This window comes from Sprattus sprattus (assembly GCF_963457725.1).
Source record: "Sprattus sprattus genome assembly, chromosome: 12".
In the NCBI taxonomy this organism is placed as follows: domain Eukaryota; kingdom Metazoa; phylum Chordata; class Actinopteri; order Clupeiformes; family Clupeidae; genus Sprattus; species Sprattus sprattus.
Window position 1 is genome coordinate 13,215,621 of NC_137910.1, and position 26,265 is coordinate 13,241,885.

At 43.6% G+C, this 26,265-nt stretch overlaps 2 protein-coding genes across 2 annotated transcripts; both read left to right on the forward strand.

The window, feature by feature from the left end:
* The first annotated feature begins 499 nt into the window (after positions 1 to 499).
* On the forward strand, positions 500 to 14,392 carry papolg (poly(A) polymerase gamma). Its single transcript, XM_080848274.1, has 23 exons — positions 500 to 599; positions 4,259 to 4,429; positions 4,653 to 4,719; positions 4,958 to 5,039; positions 5,208 to 5,317; positions 5,432 to 5,485; positions 5,705 to 5,816; positions 7,589 to 7,678; positions 7,780 to 7,918; positions 8,077 to 8,149; positions 8,357 to 8,477; positions 8,580 to 8,664; positions 8,780 to 8,833; positions 8,938 to 9,057; positions 9,326 to 9,435; positions 9,646 to 9,767; positions 10,033 to 10,193; positions 10,526 to 10,617; positions 10,756 to 10,958; positions 11,149 to 11,334; positions 11,491 to 11,574; positions 12,185 to 12,241; positions 12,330 to 14,392. The coding sequence occupies exons 1-23, from the start codon at positions 583 to 585 to the stop codon at positions 12,426 to 12,428; spliced, it is 2,409 nt and encodes an 802-aa protein (XP_080704400.1). The 5' UTR covers positions 500 to 582; the 3' UTR covers positions 12,429 to 14,392.
* A 1,071-nt stretch (positions 14,393 to 15,463) lies between these two features.
* Positions 15,464 to 24,375, forward strand: rel (v-rel avian reticuloendotheliosis viral oncogene homolog; the record flags this gene model as incomplete). The annotated part of the gene is made up of 10 exons (XM_080849088.1): positions 15,464 to 15,506; positions 17,067 to 17,206; positions 17,563 to 17,711; positions 18,341 to 18,432; positions 21,112 to 21,252; positions 22,317 to 22,421; positions 22,650 to 22,865; positions 23,157 to 23,225; positions 23,405 to 23,476; positions 23,585 to 24,375. The coding sequence occupies exons 1-10, from the start codon at positions 15,500 to 15,502 to the stop codon at positions 24,373 to 24,375; spliced, it is 1,782 nt and encodes a 593-aa protein (XP_080705214.1). The 5' UTR covers positions 15,464 to 15,499.
* Between the last annotated feature and the right edge of the window lie 1,890 nt (positions 24,376 to 26,265).

Consider the following 26,265-nt stretch of genomic DNA (forward strand, 5'->3'; position numbering starts at 1 on the left):
GAATGAATGAAGAATATAGCCTAAATTATTTTTTCACAAATATAGGCACAGTAGGCCAATTATCTAATTTGTCACAAATAACCTATAGAAATGTGTTGTAGTTTATAAGTCTATGTCTATGTAATTCATTAACCAGTCATATTGTAACGTATGAGACACATGACTGGTGCGTAGGGCTAGTCTACAGGCATTTCCGCACTTGTTGAGTGCAATTCTGCCACAGGCCAAATGGAGCGATTTAGAGGGTTTATTAACTAGTGTGCAGACTACACATTGAATATAGGCTTACTATAGGCTAGCTTAGGTTTCCAACCAACGTTTAGGCTATTTAAGTGTGGGTGTCAGCTAATGACTGTTTTTTACACACATTGGGGTCAGCGATCCTGGCACTTTTTTAAAAACAGGACTACTGGCCCTCTTCTCTCTCATCACAGCGCAAGGCTTCTCGGGATACATTGTAACCGGGGGCGCCATATTGGAGTTTAACTATTGTTATAAATAGAGACGGGGCTGCTGCTGGCTGAGTTCACATGTTTTTTACAAGTTTGTTCTGATTATCCAAAGAAATTTCATCGGAGGGTCATGAAAGAAATGTCAGCGTAAGTCAACCCTGTACATATAGAGCCAGTTGTCGCGCTAGTCTATTCTTAAGCTGTTGGATTGCTTGTAAAGCTAAGCTAATCGGCGAGGAAAGCAACAACGTCAACTATGATAGCTGGTTAGCCAGCCTGTTTTATTTGAAGACGCTTGCCGACCTGCTATTAGCCATATTGCTAACAAAGGCCTGGGAATGGAGGAGAAAGCATTGGTCATTTATTGATCTTACAGAATTCAAGACGCAAAATACGACTAGGTTTACATCAGTATAGAAAATAACATAGATAAATAGTCGCATCCATCATGCTGTCAGACGTGGTCTTTCTTTATCGGTAGCTAGTTGGTTAGCATGCTTGGTAGCGTACATTAGCTGCCTAGCTAAGGATATGTTCTGGTTTATCGACTGTTGTCTTGACATTAGCCTTCTGCCGTTAATTGTGTTAGGTAGCTAGCAAGCTAAATTGTTGTTAACTAAAGTTGGGTATCTACGACAGTATTTTGCCTGTTGGCGACATGTCAATAACATATCCTAATTTTATATCCACTCTTTAACAAATACAAGGTGTTTATTTAATCAACATTGACAGTATACATAACGTTAGCATTAGCTTTTATGTTCCAAGCTGGGTAACATCATCGAAATGCTATGTTGATGTCCATATTAGCTGGACTGTTTAGATAGCAAACTAGCAAACGCCTTACAGGTTTGTCGTGTTCGCTCGCTAGCCAAGAATGATTTACAGCGACTGGTCAGCCTGTGTAAGTTGTCAGTTGTGGCCCAAATTATGAAGATTTATCGTGCTTATCGTGTACTAGCGAAGTAGCTCGAAACCCTCTTGACACTTGTCACCGCTATGCTAGCAACTAACTATCGCCATGCTAGCAACTAACCATCTATGTTCATTAACGGGTTGTTTTGGTCTGTCAATTAAGATGTGGTGCAATCTGCCATGTCAGCTTGGCATTTGTTGGCAGAAATGCGTCATGCTGTTTTGTTGTCGTGTTTGTCTAATGCTATAGATTGAGTTTTTGAAATCTGAAAAAAATATACGAATGCCTTTTCTTAGTGCTTAGAGAAGCAAAGAAATTATTAGATGTTGCAAGATAAACAGACTAATTCCTGACCGTGAACGAAATAGTAATGTTAAAGCAGCAATACGTAGTTCTGTTTAAAAACTAGTAAGCTAACTACCTAGAAGCATGCCAAAAACCTTGCAAACACCACCAACAGCCCAGCTTACACTGATAGAAGCTTGCCAACACACTAACTGGTGTCTTTTGGCAGTTTAGCTGGCAATGTCATGCGTGTGAAGGCTTTTCTTCCATTTTTACAGTGTGTACCAGCCCATTACACAGAATTACATAGGGCATTTCCTGGATTGCTAGTGGGGAAGACACCTCTGTGTATCTGGCCTTCACCTGACCATATGCTATCAAAATTAATTTGAGGGTGGTACCTAAACTAGTTGCCTATAAAACCATATCTCAAAAACTGTCAAATTGTTGCATAGTGTTACTTTAACAAAATACCAAGCATGACCTGTCCGAAGAAAGTCTGTACACAGAACTACTGAGTCAGATATCATGAGTGTCCCAGGTATGACCGGACATTTTTTTTACTTCATATAATGCATGTAATGGCAATGTTACTGGAAACAGGACGACAAGTGACGTCTCTAGCCCCATGATTGGAGAAACAACAGCTAATGAACCATCATTTAGGGATGCACGATAATATCGGCAAGACATCGGTATCGGCAGATATCGGCTTCAAAACTTAATTATCTGAAACATTATATGGAACATTTCTGCCGATATACCTGGCCGATAAGGTGACGTGTAAATTATGCGCACACGAAGCAAATGTTTATGAGTGTCGGCTGTGTGGCAGTAGCCTACTTCACAGTATCAGAGGATGATGAAAAAATGCCTTTTTGTCAGAAAACTTTTCAGGAGAAGGAGGAGGAGATGCAGCTTGGCCATAACGTAGGTTGCATGCATAGATGCAGACCACCCTCGTGCCACGCTTTACAACATTACCTGTCGCGCTAATAGACGTTGATAAGTTACGGAGTTAGCTAGACAACACTAGCTTGTTAGCTTGCATGCTACGTGACACCAGAGAAGTTGATGATACCTCATTTGACGCAATGTGAAACGATATGTCACGAGCCCACGCTATCTGTACATGGCTTACTTTTCCATATATAGAATTTAAACAGCTAACTTGGCAATAACGTTACATGGATTAGTCTAGAAATCCTAGAAGGGACGTTATTAAACTGTCAGTTAACCAACGTTAGCTTGCCAAGTAAGCCAAGCTGCATTTCCAGAGTGTAGTTGTTCAAGGAGGTACTGTTCAAGTATGAAAATTGTGACGAGAAAATATAAATAAATCTGCCATATTTTAAACCATTTCAGTTTCATGAGTGAATGTCTATTTCTAAAATGATACAAATCAAGTCTGTAATGTCCTGTATTTACAGCAATACCCTAGCATAATAACAGTACAGGAGAGACTTTTCAATAATTAAAAAGCTGAGGTGTATATATCGGTATCGGCATCGGCAATCGGCCAAAATGAGCTTGTTAATATCGGCATATCGGATATCGGCTAAAATTCAATATCGTGCATCCCTACCATCATTGTTAACAGAGCTGTTTTCTAATGGATGTGAATGAGAGCAAGAGCAACCCATTTTGACTACCGTGGATAAAACACCATAAAATTCTCAATATTTCCAATTGAGAATTTGAGGGCGTTTATGTTGTGCCTTTGGCAACACAAAAGTGTTTTTCTTTTACTAAAATTAATCATATAAGAATATGAAAAAAGATGGAAAATTCTACCCACTGATATTTTGACGTAAAGAGGATATCAATCAGATTTGCCATTGACGTGAAAAAAGTAAACAAGCCTTTGGCAGTGTGATGTTCACCACTCATTAATGGCAAACAACAGATACTGAACTTTAGTGAATGAAGAACACATTTTCTTTGTTTCTGAAAAACATCTCAGTTTGTCTAAAACTATCGGTCCAACTAACTTCAGTAATGTCAGACTACACCAACAACAACAGGAAATGCTGATCAAACCTTGCTAGCTTGCGAACTTATGCCACCAAAAAATGTATAACTTTGCTCTGCTTCGGTCAAGTGCAATGTTTTTTTTTAAGTGGAATAGTTGAATGACAGTTTGCTCATACAGTGATGGATAGAAATATTTTACAAATGGCCTTCGGGTATTTCCAGTGTTCCATCTTAAACTCGAAAATGAACTGATACAAATAATTCCAAGATAAGGCTCTGGACCTAACATCAAAAGCGCACAGTGGGAGAAATGCAAAACTATTACTGCAACGCAGCCTGGCTTCAGGTCACAATTCAAGTCCATCCAGTATGGCTGCCACTGAGTGGTTTCACTGTTTCACCTACTGTTTTGTTATGGGAATTCTCAAAAAATAGTTTTCTTCAGTTTCCTGCGGTAGTTCCTAAAAATTGTGCTCCCACCAGGAACTTATTTACAAATAATACAAAAATTCCAGGACTTTGTGTTTTGGCGGAAATATAGAGTAACAAAATCCTTGAGGGACTGTCTTGTGGATTGGTCGTACTATGTTGATAAGCTCACGAATGTTGCATCTTTGTTCCCCCTCCTCAGGACCAGTATCAGTACGCTTAGTGGGCAGCAGCAGCCTCAGAAACACTATGGCATCACCTCCTCCATCAGCATGGCATTTCCTAGGGAAATTGACCACTTATACACCCAAAAGCTCATGGAGGCAATGAAGCCCTTTGGGGTGTTTGAGGATGAAGATGAGTTGAACCACAGGTGAGTAGTGCATGAATGCATCAGACACCAAGCAACTTAAGCTTGTGGGTACAGTTTGGCCATTTTCTGTTAGATTACTGCCATAGATTACTGCCTCGTTTAGGATATTTTACGGCTGGTATATGTCACGGTTCAAAGGTTCAGCAATGCTTTCTCTGTATATTACACATTTTGATGTAGACATTAGAGTTGTATACTTAAGGGTGATCCTTGCTCATCACAGGTTGGCAGTTCTTGGAAAACTAAATTCACTCGTGAAAGAGTGGATTTCTGAGATAAGTGACCTAAAGGTAAGGAAAGATTTTCCGTCTTATTATGTTAAAATGTTCTTAACAACCATTACTGCCTGTGTGGCTTATAATAGCCATCAGTCAGTGAAGGGCAGTAAAGTACACACCAGAAGTGTTTCTTTCATGTTTCAAAGTTGCACATAGTTCAAGGAATTGTAATGCTTGCGTAGTCTGTTGGCTAGCTGAACATTGGCTACCTCTCATCTGAACATTCTTCTGAAAACCTCACCCTTCTCAGAACATCCCACCTATAGCCGTTGCCAATGTCGGAGGCAAAATCTTCACCTTTGGCTCATACAGGCTGGGCGTTCACACAAAAGGTAGGCTGAGACCTCTTTGATTTGGGAGTGATGAAGTCATTCCTCTTCCTCCATCCCTGTTAAAGACCACTTGTAATTTCTTCCGATCTCCAAATGATGGCTCTAGGCTGGAGTATAAATGCCCTCTGCACGGTCAGTGAAAGGGGCGTGTGATGTTTTGTTTTCCAGGGGCTGATATTGACGCGTTGTGTGTGGCGCCTCGGCACGTGGAACGGACAGATTTTTTCCTGTCCTTCTTCGAGAAGCTCAAACTGTTAGAGGAGATTAAAGATTTACGGGTGAGAGTTTATCTGATAGTAGCGCAAAATAACTTGCCATGTTGGTGCCCCCAGGCTCCATGAGAACTATGTCACTGTGATTTTTCATGACGCTATCTTTTTCCCTCCCTTCAGGCTGTAGAAGATGCCTTTGTGCCGGTTATCAAATTCAGCTTCGATGGCATTGAGGTACTTTGCTCTTAGAAATAAAATGTTTTCTTTCAGATAATAGTGTGACCATCTGGAAGATGGTCAAGGGTATAATTCTCTTGGAAATGTGTGCAGCAAAGAACAAATATAATGATGTGTCAGTGTTTGTTTCAGTGCGTACACATGCAAAATGATTAAAAAAACAGAAGAAACTATACACTTTTATTTGAAATATTTAAAATGTTTCTTTCCGTGTAGATCGATCTTCTGTTTGCGAGGCTTGCACTTCCATCCATCCCTGACAACCTAGACCTGAGAGGGGACTCGCTACTGAGGAATCTTGACATCAGATGCATACGGAGTCTGAACGGTAAAGACGACCAGACCCTTTATACTGTCTAGTGTTCACAGTTTTGTTTAGTTTTTTTAAACAACTTTCAAAGCAATTGTGCCAGAAACTGTTTCGAGGCTTCAAAACAATCCTACACCCAACTCCACGGTGACGCCTACTGGCCACTATTGCTATATTCACAGCTTGATAATGCTATTCTGTGAAACAGCTCTCAGATAGGTGTTGGCAAATTGTAAAGCACTTATTATTCTGGTGGGTTATGCCAGGCTGTCAATATATGATCAATAGGCCTACATATTTTGGCTGAATCACCGTACAGCAAACAAAGAAACGAAAGCGTTCAGGTCGTCAGACAGCAAATTGGGACTCATGAACAGTGCATTTAAATAAACATCATGACTTCTATGAGGCTATTTCAGTCTCCTTGGTATTTCAGGTTCATGTGTAAGACACGTCATTTAGGGCCAACGATTTTCCACGATAACTGAAAACAGACTGAACTCCGCTCCGGCCACGCCCCCTGTTCAGCAGTTGATGCACACACCTCCGCTACAACCCGTCACATTCACTAGTTCATCTTCCCAATCACTTGCACCTGCATCATTGACATTTTGCATGGTCTTTAGTCTAATCATTAAATTGTATACTACTAAAGTATACTTCTGAGCTTTTGTTTAAACCCTAGTTACTATTGATTATTTCATCCTGTTTGTGTTTTCCAGTGTAAGACACTGTGTACCTTGGTTTTAATCTAGTTAGCATTTTTGAGTTGAGTAGTTGTTCGTGTTTAACTGAACTGTTCAGTCTTTCGAGTAAACCAGTTCTGCTCAGTTGATGGTCACTACCGTGCAGTTTGACTCATTGTGACAACAAATGAATAATACTGACTGTCTATGATGAATGTATCAATATCATCAGGGTATGATACCAGTAGCATCATCAGTCACGGCACATATTTATTCACTTATTTTAAGCCATCAATCTAGCTCTTCGAAGAGTAGGCCCCTTAAATGTGCTTTTATTTCCCACACATATTTCATTGACAGCAGAATGAAGTTTTATTGAATGTAGCTTATTATACTTATGGAAAATGAAAATCAATATGGGAAACCATGTCTCATATTTGTTCAAGAGTTCTCTCTCACAAAAACCCACAAACTTGGGATGTGTTTGCATTTGAGATGGATGTGTGGTCAGGTTTGTTCCAGACACCCATTGATGAAACGTAGGAGTGTAGAAACACCTCACTTAGCCGTGGTCATGTGACATTTTGCCTTTTGTATCACACAAAGCGCAGTATCTTGAAACATCTGCACTTCAGAAGCCAGACACAGCATTGGAACATCAGGTTTTCACAGTTTTTTTTATGGTGTTTTGCTTTTCACGGTTTTATGCTAGTTCCTCAGTGTTAAGACCACGTGGCTCGATGTGGAGGTAACATAAATGGGGAGACCACACAGAGTTTAGTTTTAATTTAAAGCAAAAGATAATTTATTAACTGATTAAATGAAAACACTTACAAAAAGTCAGTAAATGAGAGGCAAGAGAAAGTATATTAGTCATATTACAACCAGGTTTTAGTGAGGCACACCCAGCACGGCCAAGCTGGGCATGACACAGTTGCATCAAATAGCTTCATGTGTACCTTAAACTTGACCATGGTCTACAGCACCATAGTCGTCTTAATCAGAACACCACAGTGTTGTAATGTCTGCCATTTGTGTGTGCTGTACCTGTGTGGATTTTGTATTTATTTCTTGTATTATTTACACTGCTGTGTTTACTCCTAGGTTGCCGTGTCACTGATGAGATACTGTATCTGGTGCCGAACAAGGAGAACTTCAGGCTGACACTTAGAGCCATCAAATTATGGGCCAAGCGTGAGTCTGAATGAAGTTTTCAACTCCTTACAGTCATTTAGATGAAGCCCCAGGCAGGTCACATGTGATGCTGACAACGTTGTGTTTACACTGCTGCTCAGGTCGTGGAATCTACTCCAACATGCTGGGTTTCCTCGGAGGCGTGTCGTGGGCGATGCTTGTGGCGAGGACATGCCAGCTGTACCCTAATGCTGTAGCCGCCACGCTGGTTCACAAGTTCTTCCTGGTCTTCTCCAAGTGGTACGCTCCTCACTAGATTGTTGTTCTGGCAAGGGACAGTATTTTGACTTACTGCCTGTAGGGAGAAAAATTGCTACTTTTGATCCCTTCAAATTTCGATGTACGCAAATACAATGAGAATAAAGGCTTTTTAATTCTTGTTCTGTCTTTCTTCACAGGGAATGGCCTAATCCGGTGCTTTTAAAACAGCCTGAAGACAGCAACTTGAATCTTCCAGTGTGGGATCCTCGAGTAAGAATATTCTTTTTCCACTCCCCTTGTGACTAATGATGCCAACGAGAGTGCTCACTAATGTCAGCTAGCTGGTCTGGCATGAAACATGAAATGTTAAGTAATGGGATCAGAAATACTAAAATGCCTTAGACATATTTATAGAGAGTGTCTGTGTGTGTGTGTGTGTGTGTGTGTGTGTGTGTGTGTGTGTGTGTGTGTCTCCAGGTAAACCCATCAGACAGGTACCACCTGATGCCCATCATCACACCTGCATACCCACACCAGAACTCCACCTACAACGTCTCCACCTCCACGCGCACCATCATGAGTGAGGAGTTCAGAAATGGTGCGTAGGACGGGGGACATCTTGCAGCGTTCTTCATTTTCCAGCTGTCTGATGTTCCTGGTCTAGTGACGACTGTGTGTGTTTTGTTTGTTTTTTTGACAGGTTTGACTGTGACCGATGAAATCCTTTTGGGTAAAGCAGAGTGGTCAAAGCTCTTTGAGCCTCCCAGCTTTTTCCAGAAGTACAAGTACGTATCATCAGGCTGCACTTCCTGCAATGTTTCTGAATTGTTCTGGGATGTGGTTGCTCAGACTGACCAACCCCTGGGTTTTAATCGGTTTTGTGAAATGTTTTTTAAACAGGCATTACATAGTGCTTACAGCCAGTGCATCAACTGAAGACAACCATCTTGAATGGTGAGTGTGGTGTCTACAGTAGCCTCACTTCTCATAGGCAGTTCCTGTCCTGGTGTGGTTCAAAGATCTCATTAACTGTCTGCCCTCCACAACCCTCTCTCCAGGATTGGACTTGTGGAGTCCAAAATCCGAGTCCTCGTGGGAAATTTGGAGCGGAACGAGTACATTGTTCTGGCCCACGTGAACCCACAGTCCTTCCCGGGATCCAAGGAAAGCCGCATGGAGTGAGTAGAACAGGGGTTCCTGTTTGTTGTCAAATAAATGTTACTGTTACTTCAGTGATGCAATCAAGTAAACTGGTGAGCAACTCACTTGTTGGACGTTTCAATGCCCTTAAAAGATTTAAGCTTGCTGAACAGCACCTCATTCTAAAGGTCATTACATGGCAGTCTGAAGGCTAGGTTTGGATGGAGTGAGAACTGCTTTTGGAGAATGGAGAGAAGGAACCATGGCTGTGTGGAATTCTATTTGATCTCTTTTTTTTTTTTGTAGGAGTGATTATGTCTCCATGTGGTTCATCGGAATCAGCTTCAAGAAGATGGAAAGCTCAGAGAGTGTTAACATCGACCTGACATACGACATCCAGTCCTTCACAGACACTGGTGAGGCTGCTCTACAGCACACCTGTGCACTTAAACATCTCTAGATGCTCGGACACTTTCTGAAGGTTCACAATGAAATGAGGTTTCCATACAGGATGAGCCTAGAAGCCAAGTCTTCTTCTTTGAAGCGTCCACTGACGTCTTGACTTTGAGCCTGTTGGCCATGAATCGTAGCTAAATCCGTATCTTGTCTGTGCCATCTCCCCCCAGTCTACCGGCAGGCCAACAACATCAACATGCTGAAAGATGGGATGAAGATCGAGGCAACCCACGTGAAGAGGAAGCAGCTCCACCAGTACTTACCTCCAGATGTGCTGCAGCGCAAGAAGAAGGTATCATCGCTTACTGCTCATACTTGTTGCAACTCTGTCTCATTTTCTCATCACACAAGTTGGTGCCAGGTTGTTTTCTTCAAACGTGTTAATGCAGAGGGATTTTTATATCCCAAGACATTTGTAGTTTTAAGGTGATATTTTAACTGCTTTCTAAACAGCCGTATTTGAACTAAGATTTTACAGAATGTAGTCCAGGAACCTCAGAGGAACTTGGTTGTGAATCTGCACTGCCACAGGGTGTAATCTATACTGCCTTCCACAGAGTGTGGGCGACCCCAACCGCAGCTCCACCGGCGGGGACTCCAAGCGCTGCTCGATGGACGGCAGCCAGCTGGACAGCTCCAGAGACACAGACACAGGGACCCCCTTCAGCTCTCCCACCCCAGTCTGCTTGCCCTGCAAGCCAGTCTCAGACACCGAGAGGTAAGCCAGCCTATAGGCCATTATCTGTTCTTATAAGCTCTTGTAAGCTTTGAAAAGTGTTCAAAAGTTGATGGCAGGGGAAGTATGTATTGATGGACTTTGAGGTCCATTTTTGTGCATGGACAGAATCTCAAATATATTTCCTATTTATATACAGTTAAGTTCAGAAGGTAACCAATGTAAAAATAGAAGTTTTTGTGAAGCAACACAACACAAGTGCCTTTTGCAGTTCTATACAGTACTCTATATGAAGTGTCTTGGTGGTTTTCAGAGACTGTGCTTGTCCTAACTTGTCCTCTGTCCTCCTTCTCTGGTGTGTCCTTTCTATGCAGCATCACTCCATCCAAACCTCCAGTCCCTCTGTTCGTGGAGAGTCCTCCCCCCTCAGAGGAGCAGGGCATGTCCATTCCAGTCATCGGCTCCAGTGAGTTATATTTGTCTTTCAGGGGCACAGGCTTCTGTGATGTCTTTTGTGACCTGGAATGTTTACATGAGGGCATCTGTTAATATGAACATCTTGGGTTTCAAAATGTTTCATTATTTTTCTCCTTCTCCCCTCCAGAGCCCACCAGCCCCCCCGCAGCCAAGCCCTCCAGCCCGACCCCAGCTGGCAGCACCATCCCGACGGTGGTGGACGGCAGCGTCGTCCCACGTGCTTCTTCTAGCAGCCCTACAGACGTGGCCAACGAGGCCGGTGCAGCCCCCTCCAAGAGACCCCATTCCCCCACACCGGAGGAGCCCACCAAGAAGAGCAACACAGACATGGTGAGGAGGGGTCCTGCCTGCCTGGGATCTTGATTTGGCACTTTGATAACCTTTTTTTTTATTTAATGTATGCCTGATCTTATAGGGTTAGATGCTGTTGACATACTTGCTCTCTTGGAGCATGGAACATGGAACATGTGGGTTGTTAGTTCTTCGCTGGATCTGAGATGTGTTGTGTTGTGAAACCCAGGGATTTGCCGACCCCCCTGCTGGCAACACCATCCCCACTGTGGTGGGATGCAGTGTCATCCCCAGCCTGAGCTCATCCACCGGCAGCCCCAGCGACCTGCCAAACGGATTAAATGGATCCGCCAGCAAGAGACCTCACTCCCCCTCCCTGGAGGAGTCCATCAAGAGGAGCAAAGAGATGGAGGAGGTGAGCTGTGAGACTGTTCAGAACCAGGATGGCATCATCACCTCCTGCCAGAGTACTGTTAGCTGGGTGTATTGTTAGATGTTTTTTGGTGAATGAAAAAAAAATCCTTGAAAAGGTAAAGAGGTAACATTTGACCTTGTTTGTGTTTTTGAGCAGCCCGTGTTCGCTGACGACTCTGCATTTAAGGAGCCCTACCCCGTGTCCAGCAATGGTCAGGAGAAGGGAGATGGACCCGACGTGGTGAGCAATCAAACATTCAGAACCTCCCGCTTCCCCATCACATGCAGTCTTTGCAACGTGTGTCTTCAGTTGTGTTCTAAATGAGGTTTTCTCAAAAAAAAAAAAAAGAGACCACAATGATGATTGACAGCTGTCACTCACCCCATCTCCGTGAGAGATTTAAACCTGCCTTACCCGTCAACCTCGACAAACGCTCCAATATAGAAAAGCATCCCACATCATCCCCATCTCCCATTTCACTAGAAGCAATAAGCTCACATTACGCCTTATCCACAGGGGGTGTTGGCAGACATCGCTCACTATAGCAATCCCAGGACCACGGCCAGCTACCAGGCCAAACATACTATTATTAGCGCTCTAAATCAAACACTCCTATGGGCGAGCTAGTGAAATTGCTCTAAGGACTACTAAGTAGCTCTCACCTAGGAACTAAAACGTTCCAGGTCAAGAGTTTGATCTTCTCCAGTTCGCCTTTTTACGAGGCAATTAGAGGTTGAGTACTCAGTGTGTAGAGCTTGCGTGTAAGTCAGTATCGGGTCAGTGACTCAGTTTGAGTGGTCCAGCTGTTAGTGACCTCTGTGTGTGTGTGACCTTGTGTGTATGCCCACAGGAAGGCTGCAGTGGCACAAAGCCCATGCCCATCCCTACCATCGACACACGATCACAGGTAAGGGTGGGCACGGGGCATTCCTCACGTTTTCTTTCCTCTCAGATTGCATGGAATGTGAGGTGTGAGCGTGTGTTTCTGTCCGCAGAGACTACCCAGTAACGAGCTGCCGGACGCCTCATCCCCAGTCCCAACTAGCAACCTGCGAGTGATCAAAAACTCCATCAGACTCACCCTCAACCGATAGCAGTGGGGCTACACAGGTAACTCGACATAGAGGTGACTGCTTGTAGATGGTGCGTTTAGAATTATTTTCTCTTTTTTTTTCTTTCCTCTTTCCTTTTAAAAAGAAATGAACAAAAAAAGAAACCTTTAAAAAAAAAAACAGAAAAGGAAAAAAAATAAAGCGTTGGTGTCCACACTGAGATGGCCTCCAGGAGCAAGACTACTGTGTTGTACAAGTGTGAGGTTCTGCTTTTTAACCTTCCTCTCGCTCCCCGAAAAATGCAAATGTTACAATGACAAGAGAAAAAGAAGCGACAGAATTCTTTGTTCGATTGGTGTTTCATGTGTTTGTTTTTCGTTCTTCCTTTTTTTTTTTTTTTTTTTCAAACTAGTTTCCCCCCTCCATATTGTCTATTTTTTTATCGCCTTAATGTGACAAAAATGCTTGCTGGGTACACTTACTGGAGCGTGTTTTTGAAATAAGACTTGTACATTAAGTAGTTTCTGTATATAACTTGTCTTTAAAAAAAATCACTGTTAGTGTTTCAATGCAGCTGTATTGTAGGTTTTTATTAACAAAAAAAGAGAAAAAAATTGTCATGTTTGTTTGTTCCTGTATATGAGATTCTCCAAAGTTTTCAGCTTTTTTGCCCTCCTCACACCTACCCCCAGAGTTTTTTGTAATCACTGTACAGGTTCTGATACAGTTTCTGGGTGGAGATTTTTATTTGGGGAGAGGGACCCCAACTCTAATCAGAATGATGACCCATTTCCTGGCCGTAACTCAGTGCTCCAGCACTAAAACACTTATTGATCCCACACACACATCAATCACCCCTCAGCCCAAACCAACACACATCACCAAGCAACCAGACCTGTATCCCTTTTACCACATAGCAGAGAATTTGGCAACTGTTGGGGTTTGTGTGTTTGTGTGTGCATGAGGGAGAGAGAGAGCGAGCGAGAGCGAGCAAGAGAGTGATGTTCGGGATGTTGTAACCAGTAATGAGGTTAATGTTTGTGTGTGACTGCGCATGCTCCCGTCTTGTAATTCCCTGTGTTTAGGGTGTTCACCCCCCCCCCCCCCCCCCCCTCTGCGCCTCCCATGGAGGTTCCTAAAGGACTAGTTCACCCAAATTTCAAACTCTCCCGACAATGGTTCTCCCTTTGGCAATAGGTCTTCAGATGTGTTTTTAATAAGCTGCAGTCTTTGACAATGCTCTGGTCTTGTACATTGACTGTGGTTCTTATTAACACACAGTTGGATTCTCGCAACAACAGTCAAGAACCGTTGTCAAACCAGTCTGAGGTTGATATGAGGGCATCTCAAATGCTGCTCAATCTTCATGAAAATGAATTCAAACAGTCATTCATACGGTTTGGGCCCAAACCCGTATTGTCGACCAATGCTGGACTGCGAGGTTGAGGTCCTGGGTGGATAGTGAAGTGTACAGCTAACAAGTGTCAGCTCAAACCCAGGGCTGAGACCCAGCCATTTGATTTCTACTAAGGCTAAGGCCACCAGACTGCAGGGTCTTGAAGTTTTGGCTAACTAGTTCCAATAGCAGCTTCTCCATAGCTTGACCGTAGAAATGAGATTATATGAGAATCCGTTTTTTCTTTCCAGGTAATGATTTACTATAAGCCACTGTTCAAAACTGTTTATGTGTGCAGAGAAAGTGAGCGAGAGAGAGAAACCTGTGTATTTAATAGGGAGAAAGAAGGCTTACTATTCATTTTGGGGTTTCTTATTCTTTTATTTATATTTGCATATTTGTACCATGTAATTTTTATATCACAGGTATTGCAGTTAGATTTCCTTCTGAATGGCATTTACAACTGTCAACTTGAATCCTCTCATTGAACTTGGGAAATGTAATTTTCCTTTCTTTTCTTTCTTTTTTTCTTTTTTGTAGGGCAACAAATTGTATTTGAAATGGTATTTTTGTATGTTATGTATATTTCCTCCTTTAAAATTAGACCATAAAATTCACAAAACCCCATGTTGTTGTTGTGTCTTTCTTTTTCGTAGAATTTTGTTTTTTGACCTCATTTATACATACAACCACATGTGATAAACAAGCCCCTCAGGTATGTTGTTGTTGACCCCAAAAGCCACAGTGAAGTTACTGAAATGATTGAGCGTCCCCTGTTTTTTTGCATTTTACTCACGACAACCTTCCGAAAAGATAAGGAAACCAGTCATGAGATCTAGAGCACATCGTACCATGTTTCGATCATTTTCGTTGCCTTAAGTAGCGGCAGGTATGATCCCGCTGCCCATGGGGACTACATGCATGTAAGGATAGCGAATGAATTTCACCTTTCACAATTTGGAGCGCTCAATTTAAACACCTCAGCTCTAAACTTAAGTCAGGATGGGAGGGGTATACCGTCTTAAAACTTAGCCTTTTGCTGCCTTCGGCTGAAGGGGGCCAACTTCCTTGTTCTTAGAGGGAGATTCCCGCTCTGCGATGGGCGTGAGATGTCGAAGGGGATTACCCCACATTAAAATGAAGAACGTTGTGTGAGGTTGTTTGTTGTGAGTAAATATTTTTGAAACACACCGAGTGATTAAACTGCGTGCCTGATATTATTGTGAAAACTGAGGTGTTACTAGTTAGCCATTTCCATTTTGTGCTATGTCTTCTAGTTTGGAGTGGGACAGTCTGTTTTCGGGTTATTAAAGACAACACCCTCTCGCATTTGTATTGACTAGTTTATCGATATGGCACGTAAATGTAGTAATTAACCTGATAGTTAATTAAACGGCCGTCCTGTTAACAATCCATAGAAAACATCAATGACTCAAGGTCTTTGGACCCTCGTGAGACTTCTACCTACGCAAAATACACGATGCGTAGTGTTAAATTGCGTCTGAACGCATATGAAAATAGGTGGGCTTAAAACAATTCATATTCATACGATATCTGATTCGTTTGCTCTGTAAGAGGGCAGGTCTTGGGCGGAGATAATGGGGAATTCCCGAGCGTCTATGCTGTGATGCTTTATAATGTTAACATTACAGAAGTTTGGTCATTTAAGCAAGGGCTGATACACGAACAATAGCAGTGATCTGGATCTCCGTTCACAATGGATGGTAAGTTTACTATATGTGATGACCCATGAGCGTTTGCTTTAATTACATGTTTGACAGCAGGTTGTGGTTCTTTTACTGATCGTAGGATAAACGATAGCCTAATTGTAGATAGTCTATATTTCTATGGATTAAGGCCTGGAATCCAACTTTCTTCGAGCGAAATGCAAACATATGGGCGACTAATGATTGTTGTTATTACACTGATCATAAAGCTACAGTTTTGCCTGTTTAACTTTAAATTAGCCTGGGCAACTCTTTTAACCCTTAATGCATCCTGAAACGAGACCGTTCAAAGCTATGACTAACATGTATTTTCAGTAGACATGACTGGCGTTTAAGTGCTTTCTTATTCATTTTTCCAATGTAGTTAATAATGTTTATTTTTTCCCCCTTGCATAGTCCATTTGCTCCCATTACATGGAGACCCACACATGGGTAAGTGGAGACACTCCCTTCATCGCTCAAAAAATGATCAGTCGCCACAAGTCTTACGTTTTGTGTAGGAGAGCCAGTCATATAAGTTCAGCAGGTCTGTGTGTGTATGTATCGCAATCTTAAAAATCACGCAAAAGTGAAGTTCGTTTTTATTTCCTCAGTACAACTTCCTCAAACGATTGTTGACACAGCAGCTTTATGTCAGATTTCCTACTTCAGGACGCTCGTTGTTAAACGTTACAACAGGGGAAGTAGAGAAGCAAAATCAAATTACGATCGTCTGAGACGCTGAGATTTAACTTTAACGGCTAATGTTGTGGTTGGACTTGTCATTGTGCCCAGCCGTCTTCAAATGTTGAAATATTATAAACCAGTCTAGGAGCACACCTCAGCCGCGAGACTGAAAATCTATTGGATGAGTTCACGTGCGGGTCCGCCCCACGCGCTGCAGGTGCAGAGAAAAACACTGCGGGTCTCAGTGGCGCAGTTTACAGTGCCAATGTTGTGGATAACACGTTTTGCCTGATCACGCAAAAAGCAAAATGAGGACAAGATGCTGCATCCCCTTAAACCAAAAAGAGAAAGTTCTCATCTATGTCAGGCCATCACACCTTAGTTCCTGTGGCCCCTGCTGCTTTTGGCTTGTAATGCTGTAGCCTACAGTGACACAGTAACAAAAACACGCAAACAGGTGTCAGGTGTAATTGGGGGTAATTATGGGGAGGGGGAGTTTAGGGAGCTCGCTACTCTGCCTGTGTGTGTTTTGTGGTTAGACTCAGAAAGCCATATTCTGTCGAAGCAGATGCGCTCAGATGTAGTTTTACTGGCCTGGATTGTAATATGCTCACAGGCTGGAAAATTCTGACCCCCTTTTTTTTCTCCAGTATATTTGGTTTTCAATATTTTTTAACAAGTGCTTCACTCGGTCAGGTGACTTCTGATGGCATGGAATGTCATGTGCGGTGTGAGCGTGTATTTGTGTCCGCAGCGGCTACCCATTGTCACAGATGTGTACTAAATCAGAACAAGTGGTTGTTAATAAACATGTTAATACATTTTAGTCTATCAACACATTTGAAAAGTTTTTTTAATATCCTCTGTCTCTCATTTCATCTGCACACACAGTGGTGGAGCCAAGCGCCCAGCTTTTTGAGCAGCCCAGACAGAGAGGTATGCGCTTCAGGTACAAATGTGAAGGACGGTCTGCTGGCAGCATCCCAGGAGACAAGAGCTCTGACAACAACAGGACCTACCCCAGCATCCAGGTGAGGGCTAGAATCCACTTCAGGGGCCAGTGTGTCTTTAGCATATATTTGACTCAATACACCAGATGACATGAAGTGAAGTGAAGTATTGCATTGTAAAATGTTAAGACACAGACACTATTTTATGCATTGTAGTTTTCTCTTGAACTCAGAAATATTGGGCCAATCCTTTACTCATGTCAAATGTACCGTCTGCATTTTTTAAACAGATTTTTAACTCCATATTTCCTGCTGTTTAAAGGCAATATACCAGTGGAAACCCTTAATTTAATCTGATTTTCCAGTAGTAATAACCGCTACTCGGTTCCTCTAGTTGGACTGATGCGACAGAGTTGCTATCTTTTGATCTGTCACAGATCCTCAACCACTGTGGAAAGGGCAAGGTGCGCGTGTCACTGGTGACCAAGAACGAGCCCTACCGGCCACACCCACACGACCTCGTGGGCAAGGACTGCAGGGACGGCTACTATGAGGTGGAGTTTGGGCCGGAGCGCCGGGTCATCGCGTAAGTGACCAGTGATTGGTTCTCAGCCCTGCAGCATCTACAGCAACACACAGCAAGCTGATGTCACCTCCATTTGCCTTGAAAAGCCAGAGTAGTTTTTGTGTTTGAGACCCGGCCCCCTTGTCACTTCAAAACCAGCCCTCTCCTATGACTATGCTAAGTGATGCTGTCACTTGTGTGAGGTTTAAAATAGTTGGCCCGCTCTGCGAGATGAAAGCACCTGCCTATTTGGCCCTCCCTTGTGGCCCTTGATGCTTTTGATGTTCTTTCTCACCATACTCCTACTCATGCTCATATGCATGCTCAAACAAACACCTACACACAGACACCTACACACACATATTCACATAGACCAGTCTTTAGGACTGACCACTGTCTCGGTGCAAACAGCCTTTTTTCCCTCCTGCCATCGGCAAGAGGAAACAGCCAGGGGAATCCCCTTGCACGGCATGCAAAATTGTGATCCTAACTGCACTGGACCCAGCAGTGAATACAGTGCCCTGTCCATCTCCTTGTTCTCCATTGTCCACCCTTTTGTCTGTCCATCAGTTTGTCTCGCCACACCCTGTCTCTTATCTCTCCTGGAGGATGTGGGGATGTGCCTCTTATCATTGTGCTTTGATCCCCAGTTTTCAGAACCTGGGCATCCAGTGTGTTCGGCGGCGGGAGGTGAAAGAAGCCATCGTCCAGCGCATCACTCGCGGCATCAACCCCTTCAATGGTGAGACACAGCAAGGACTGGTTATGCCACTCTCGGATGTTCTCGTTTTGCTTTCCTCCTCTTCCCTTCCTCTTTTCTTCTCCTCTCTTCTCTTCTTGTCCCCTTTTGTGTTTTTCATCCCCTGTGTTAGCCTTGCTTCCTCTATCCTCCCCTCCTTGTATCTTCCCTCATGGAGGGGGAGGTTTGCCTCTCCCATTTGTCAGGCAAATGTTATATGTTTCTTTTTTCTTGTTCTTTTTCCCTCCTGTGATTTAACTTGCCAGCTGTGTATAGTTATAGCTGCACATTAGAATAAAAACCAGTCACTTCTCTTTTCTGGCAAGAGTTGTGCAACTCGCTTGCCATGTGACAGGGGAATTTAGTAATACACAAAGGAGAACTACTCTGCTATCCTCTCCTGGGGAAAACAGGTTATTTTGTTATCCTTTCAACGTGAGATGAGAATCAGTAGGATATGATATGTTCATGCATTTTCAAGTCTTTTTGAAATTGTGCTTTCGTTTTGAGCATGGATACCAAAACTCAGGTCTCCACTGGATGTGGCATGACGCCATTCAAACTGGTTGGAAATGTGGTTATAACTGGAATGTGATTGTGACAAACCACGTTAGTGTCTCTGATCTATAGGAGAGGGCGTGGGGGTATGAAGCAAGGTATAAAGTAACAGGGGTGTCAGAGGAACATCAGTGGTTGTGGTTGGTAGAGTGCTCTTCCTCTTGTTATGTGTGAGATATGGCTCTAAAACTTCTGCTGTGAAAGTAGAACAGTCTCACTTCCCTATAATACGTGGAGTATCTCCCTCTGTGAAAGAGCTACTTGTGAACACCAGGGGATAGAGACCTATATTCCCCCCCCCCCCCTCGCTCAAGGACTGTCGATTTTTGCCCACTGTTGATGTAGAAAGTGTAGTAGGTTTTGATATTAGTCGCTGTGTTTTTACTGAAAGTCATCGGAAGTCAAACCAATAGAGATGATCTCATTTTCAGATGTCATCCTGACTGATACGTCAACTTGATACTACAAACGTAATATCATAACCGCAACATGATCTCTTGACAAGCAGGCAATTTCTTAATTGAAGTTGCAGCATTCAAGTAACAATGTATTTTTCTTTAATTGTCAGCTGACATAGTAACTAAGAGAAAATAACATTTGTCAACCCTATGACTAGCGGGTAAAAGCTAACTGGATGAGTAGACCAGGTATTGTTGGTCTAGCCTAGTGAATGTCCAGGATCAGTTGCCATGACATAGTACCAGGTGCTGTTGACATTTGCACAGGCTCAGGTGCTGGTTAGCAATGCTAAGTAGCTGGCTGCCATTTAGAAACTGGGAGATGTGTGAGAAGGGGTGAGTCATGAGCCACTGTGTAGGGACTGCTAGTGGTGAGGTGCTGACAACATGGAGGCTTTACACCTGCTGTTCCTCTTTCTCACACACAGTCTCTCTCTCTCTCTATCTCTCTCACACTCTCACTCTCACTCTCACTCTCTCTCTCTCTCACCCTCTCCCCAGTGATTGCTCATATGCATGCACTCACATTGCATCTCAACAACCCACCCAGCCACACTAACCTCGACCCAAACCATTACCCACCTGCATCTGGCCATCTGCATCTGGCCATCTGCACCTCAGTGTCTTTCTCTATCAGACACACACACACACACACACACACACACACACACAAACTTTTTCAGACTGTCTTCGCTCCACCATCACCATTCTAACCCCACTCTCATACACTCTCTAATTTCTTTTCATTTGACCACACTCCTCACTATCTCAAACCATTTACCATTCTCTTTCTACCACCCCCCCCCCACCCCCTCCCCCCACACACACACACACATTATTCTTTCTTTTACACTCTCGTCAGCTACTCTCCTCCACCGTGTCCTCCTCCTCTGCTCCTCCCTGCTGGGTCCTTCTGTGCCTGTGGTTTTGGCAGAGGCAGCAGGAGACGTCAGACCTGTGGGCCTCCTCGGTCGGAGAATCGTCATCGGCCCCCGGCTGCTCTCCTTTCTCAGGTCTCATCTGAGAACGAGAGGGCCTGTGTTTCCACCTGCTCTGACATCACTGTGCTTGGGCGGCGTGTCACACCACGTGGGTGGGATGGCAACGGTGTGAAATGAGAGAGAGAGAGAGAGAGAGAGAGAGAAAGAAAGAAAGAGTGAAGAGAGAGAGAGTGTGGGTGTGACCATCCGCAACATCTTTGACGATGTGCACGTGGGGGCGTGGGTGTGCATATATGTGTGAGCGCACTCTGTGTGTGTGTGTGTGTGCGTGGGGGAGGTGGGCTGAGTTGAAGTGACACCTCTTGAAAGTGTGTGTTTGCAAATTTGTAGACTTTTCTGGCTGTGTGTTACCTATGAGTCACGAGTCCGACACCAGCTGGAGACTTAGAGATTCAGTGTTTGCTTTGGGTGTCTGCTTGTTGCACTGTCTGGCCATATATAGATCATGTCTTTTTCATTCACTCCCACATCTTTTGTTTGAACCTCTTCCCCTTTCCATCTCATTCTCGTTCTCTGCCTTTTGTTTGCATACAGCAAAGGGCTTTACAGTGACTCGTCAAAAGGATCAACGTTTTACACACATGCACTATACAACGTACTGTTCATGTACATTAACCACGCGTGCGTGTGTGTCTCTCTTGTTTCTCCCCTGTGTTTGTCCACAGTTCCGCAGGAGCAGCTTTTGCAAACAGAAGAGTACGACCTGAACGTGGTCCGTCTGTGTTTCCAAGTGTACTTGCAGGACGAGAGCGGCCAATTCAACATCGCCCTGAATCCCATCGTCTCCAACCCCATCTACGACAATAGTGAGTGCACCACATGCCCATGACACCAGTGCAGTCACCGTACGACATCAAGTCTCTTCAATCCTATCCCTTAAATATTCTCGGCCTGCTCCACTCATGGTGTTAGTGATGGGGGGGGGGTGGCAGCTTTGGCAGCAGCAGCGTGATGGTCTATACAAAGTACTGTGGTCTCTTTGGTCGCAGACTACAGGAAACGAAGGTGGCTCCTTCTTTCTCTCACTTTCGCTCGCGTTATGGGGCTTGCATACAGGAAGTCCGTGACAGAAAGAGTCTGAGACGAACATCGTTTTTAACCCCATGGCTGCCGTAGTAACAGATAACACAAACTCTCAGTTCCTAGAATGAGGGAGAGGATACCCTTTGTTAGGTCTAGGACGAGTGTGTGTGTGTGAGTGTGTTGCACCTTAAGGGTGTGATCTATTATATATACATACACTGTATACATAGCGCTGCTGTTCCTTTGTTGAGTCTGTACCTCTTCCCCTCTCAAACTTTGAAAAAGAGGAAGGTGTTTTTGGTCCTGCCCACTTCTGTGGGGAGCACAGTTCTCTCAGCTTCTGCTTTTGATCTCAGGCTTGTGACTTTTCAGATTTGTCTGTATGATCAAGACATAGTTTTGTGAAATAGTTGGTCTCATGTCTTTACCATCAGAGCCGTGCAAGATCATCTGATATGTCCTTCGCTCACAAGGGGAGGACTAGACTTTATTATATCAGATGATCTTGCACGGCTCTGATGGTAAAGACATGAGACTATTCTATTCTGTTTCACAATATATACACAGTATGTATTGGTATACACAGATAGATATGTATATGGAGTCTTCATGTACATTACTTGCGCCACTGTTTTGTCCAAATGAGTCATGAAACATTGATGATTAGAGATGATCTGAGTCACAGGCTATTAAAATCACCTCAAAAGGCCACTGCTGAGGATCTTTATCTCTTCAGCAGACAACCTTTCCCCCAGATTCTACAGACACTAGAGTGTGTACATGTTTCTCCTTGGCTACCTTCCCTTTGCTCGCCTATTGACCTTTGACCTCCTCATGATCTCCCCAGGAGCACCTAACACAGCCGAGCTGCGCATCTGCCGTGTCAACAAGAACAGCGGCAGCGTCAAAGGCGGGGATGAGATCTTCCTGCTCTGTGATAAAGTCCAGAAAGGTTGGTTTGGGTTTTTTGTTTGTGGCTGTGTCATGTTTTGTAAGGATACATGCAAACCTGAGTGATGCCAGTTGTGTTTGTTCGTGACTAATGTCATTTCCCCCCTGACATTCTTTCACCCCTCATGTATTCATTCTCCTCATTCCATGCTGGTCACAAACCTTACCCCATAGCATCTCTTTATATATCAAACACCTCTCATCCCTCCACATCCTCCCTCCTCTGCAGATGACATTGAGGTGCGCTTCTTCTGCCAGAACTGGGAGGCCAAGGGCAGCTTCTCACAGGCGGACGTGCACCGGCAGGTGGCCATCGTGTTCCGCACGCCACCTTACTGCAACACGTCCATCGTTTCCCCGGTAACCGTACGCATGCAGCTGCGACGCCCCACCGACCAGGAGGTCAGCGAAGCCATGGAGTTCCGTTACCTGCCCGACGACAAAGGTGAGAGGTCATACCACTCAACAGCAGTGCTTTTCCCCTCCATGAGGAAAATATGCATCACGGTGCAATGCGAAAACATACTTTAGACAGACATGAAGTTTCTCTGAGTCTCAAATGTTTTAAAACTGCACCGTTAGAATTTACACCTGCACAATTTAGTTAAACGAAGCTGATACTTAAGATTATACGTTAATAAGTGTCTATGATTTAGTCTTAAGATAAAGTCAGAGGTCTTAGTTTCTGTTTTTTTTTTTTTTTCTATGGTACACTGATGATCTTTTTTTCCTGCAGATCCTTACGGCTGCCAGGAGAAGAAGAGGAGAAGGAGCGACCTGATCAAGTCATTCTCACCTTTCCCGAGTAAGATCCTCATGTCTCTCTACATGTCATGTGTTCCGAGTATTATCCTCATGTCTCTCTACATGTCATGTGTTCCAACAGTTAGACTTGGCCCTTTTGTCAGCTGGTTGATCAGGAACTGTTTTAAGCATGTTCGGAATGGAAAAGTTAACTATTATTATTTTATTTTTTTCGTGAAGGTGGAATGAACCTAATGAATCGACCTAAGGCAGTTCCACAGACGACTATGATGTCACATTTAATCAAAAAGGGTAAGTAAGCTTACAAACAACGAGCAAGAGCTTGCTGAAGATTAGATTACCCAAGCTAATGTGGGTAGTTAAAAGTACAGTACTTACGGTTTCATCTCTCTTCACCAGAACCTCAGAACGCATATGCCAACCACGTCAACAGTGGTCAGCTGAGGCCAAGGCAAGGCAATCAAGGCAACATGTACTACCAACCTGCAACTCATCAGCCCATGATGCAAGGTCACCCCCAGCCTCTACCCCCTTCCACCATGTCGGTCAACCCTGTCTGGGCGGCTAACCCAAACCTTAGCCTCGATAGCCTTCGCATGAACCCCTCTGCCTCCAACGCTATTGTTAGCCAGAGTAATGGGGCTAGCATGCAGCAGCTCCACTCCAGCGCAGCCTACACTGGTGCGGGCGAAAGCACCAGCAACAACAGCCTCCCTCAGCTCAGCTCGGGTGACCTGGCTTGCCTGGACCCTGAGCCCCAGGGAGCTGCTATGGGTCAGATCCAACAAGAGAACCAGGTTCCCTTCATCAGAAAATCCACAATGTCCAACTCGGCGACAATGCAGGCCAACTGGGGCCCCGCTACACAGCCTTGCCCAACCCCTATGAATGGGGCGATGGGCTACTCCTTCATGGAGAACCTCTGCGATGTGGACTTCTTCCAGAGCCTAACTGGGCCTCAGCAAAGCACTGCCTTACCAAAGCAGGGGCAGCAAGGGGTCATGATGGTTCAGGCCCCCTCAGCCTCAGCCACGGCCGATTGCCAGCAGTCCTACACCACCCTGCACTCCTGCTCCACCAGTAATGCTCAAGACGCCATGAGGCAAATGAGCAAAGCTGCCAATGTGCAAAGCACCATAGACACTGACACCTTGGAGAGCATGTGGACCGGGTTCTACACAGACCAGTAGATTCCTCCCAGCCTCAATTATACTCCCAGGGAAGATAGAGTGTCTTTCAAGTTTAAGGTGTCTGTTTGCAAGCCATCTTGCCCGATGGAGAATGTAGTTATTTCATAAAGAAAGGTAAACTGTATGTGTATAGGTAGTACAATGTTGTTCTTTTGGCTGAATTAATCTTGCCTGGTTGCCCCTTAGGATGAAGGTAGGAGATGTTTTGGTGTTCTTTGTCACTGAGTTACTTCTCCACGCTACTTGTCCACGCTGTCTTAAGGGGGTAACTGCAGTTTGGTGTAAATAGAACATGAAAGCCATTGTTGTGAACTCTGTTGAGAAATGAAACATTGCAACACTTTTAAGAGTGGCAAGATAATTTTGTTCCAACTGGAAATTTTAAAGTAATGACTATGTCATACCAAAACACGTTATCCAGAGTTCTCAAAGCGACACAAAAGTGCTTCGTAATGACATACGTATATACTATAAATGGCTCAGACTTTGATCCCAAGTCAAATTCAAAAGATGATTGAACAACAGTGACACTGTCTGTCAGCTTTTTCATGTTTCCTTCATTTTTTATGGAGCTGCCTTGTGACTATTTTTCTATGTCTTTCCATGCAGGATTATTGTAACTGGAATATTACATGAACTGGTTTTGCCTGTTTTTAAGATTTTCTTAATAAAAAAAAGATTTTTAATTAAATTTCTTTCTCTGATTATTCAATTGATCCTTCTATAATTATTTATAGAACATGTCTGAATTTGCAGATACAATAAAAGCCACTACATGTTTTTTTGACTGCTGTGATTTCATTTTGAAGTCAATTTTCTATCCTTTGGTTTACTGATGCAACATGTGCCGTTTCTGTTGCAATATGGGAAATTTGGTAACACCAACCAAGATGTCCAACCGCCATCCAAAAGAAACAGCAAAGTAGTTGTATTAGTCATGATGTGGTCAGCAGAGGAGCTGCCCAATTCTGTTTGCTAGGGGTTTCCTATAAAAACAAGCACATTTTTTCTGATAAATCATCAATTGATTTGATTGTCTTGCGATATTGATGGTTGCAGATAACACTTATTCTTGTTCAGCCACAAGACCCCCTTTTAAGATTAACTAACTACTTGTGAAACTATAGAGATTTTGCCTGGCAAAAATAGAAAGAATTTCAGGATCTTTTTTGTCAAATGTTTCTATTCCAATTCATCAGTTTGAAGGTCCTGCTCAACATGCATTGTGTTTTTTTTATGGAAAGAACTATCTATTGGTCCTCCAAATAAACTCCTATAAGACGTCACCAAAGCCTTGTGTCCTTAAGTGACTTAACCCATCCCTTAGAGCAAGGTAACGTGGCTTTTAGTGTACTATCCAGTTGTGCAGTATAACACACAGGGGAAGTTCATGTCACATTCCTGTGACACGCTCCTCAATGCTGACTGAAGAACAGGAAGCAGCTCAATAAGAGGAACAAGAGGAACAATTTATGAAAACCTGAGTGTGGCAGAGTGTTTAATTTCATTTTGCCGTTATCGCACCCTCTTAGTTAAAACGTGTGTGCCTCCAGAGTAGGCATGTAAGGGCTTGGAAGTTCAAAGTTCATTGTTAAAGCTATTTCTACTTGCACTGAGGAGGCGATATTAGTTTGTAGATCCTCCTGAGATTCACCGAAAGATTTCAGGTTTGTTTATTATCTGCCTGATTGTCGTGGGAAATTACCTTGAAGAGATTTCTATTGATGTCCAATGTATGTGTTATTTTGTATGTCCCTTGCAAAATACACATAGGATCCCTTTCATTTTTCAATCCTAGTTGGGTCTTCAAAGACCTTCTTTCTAGAGGAGCATCTTAGGCTTTTGGCATCGCTTGGCATGCATTGTGCTAATACACAGTCATAAGGTCTC

Coding starts and splice junctions, on each gene's coding strand:
- papolg (XM_080848274.1), top strand. Junction 5,318..5,431: donor AGGAGATTAAAGATTTACGG/GTGAGAGTTTAT, acceptor CCCTCCCTTCAG/GCTGTAGAAGATGCCTTTGT. Junction 12,242..12,329: donor CCATCGACACACGATCACAG/GTAAGGGTGGGC, acceptor TTCTGTCCGCAG/AGACTACCCAGTAACGAGCT.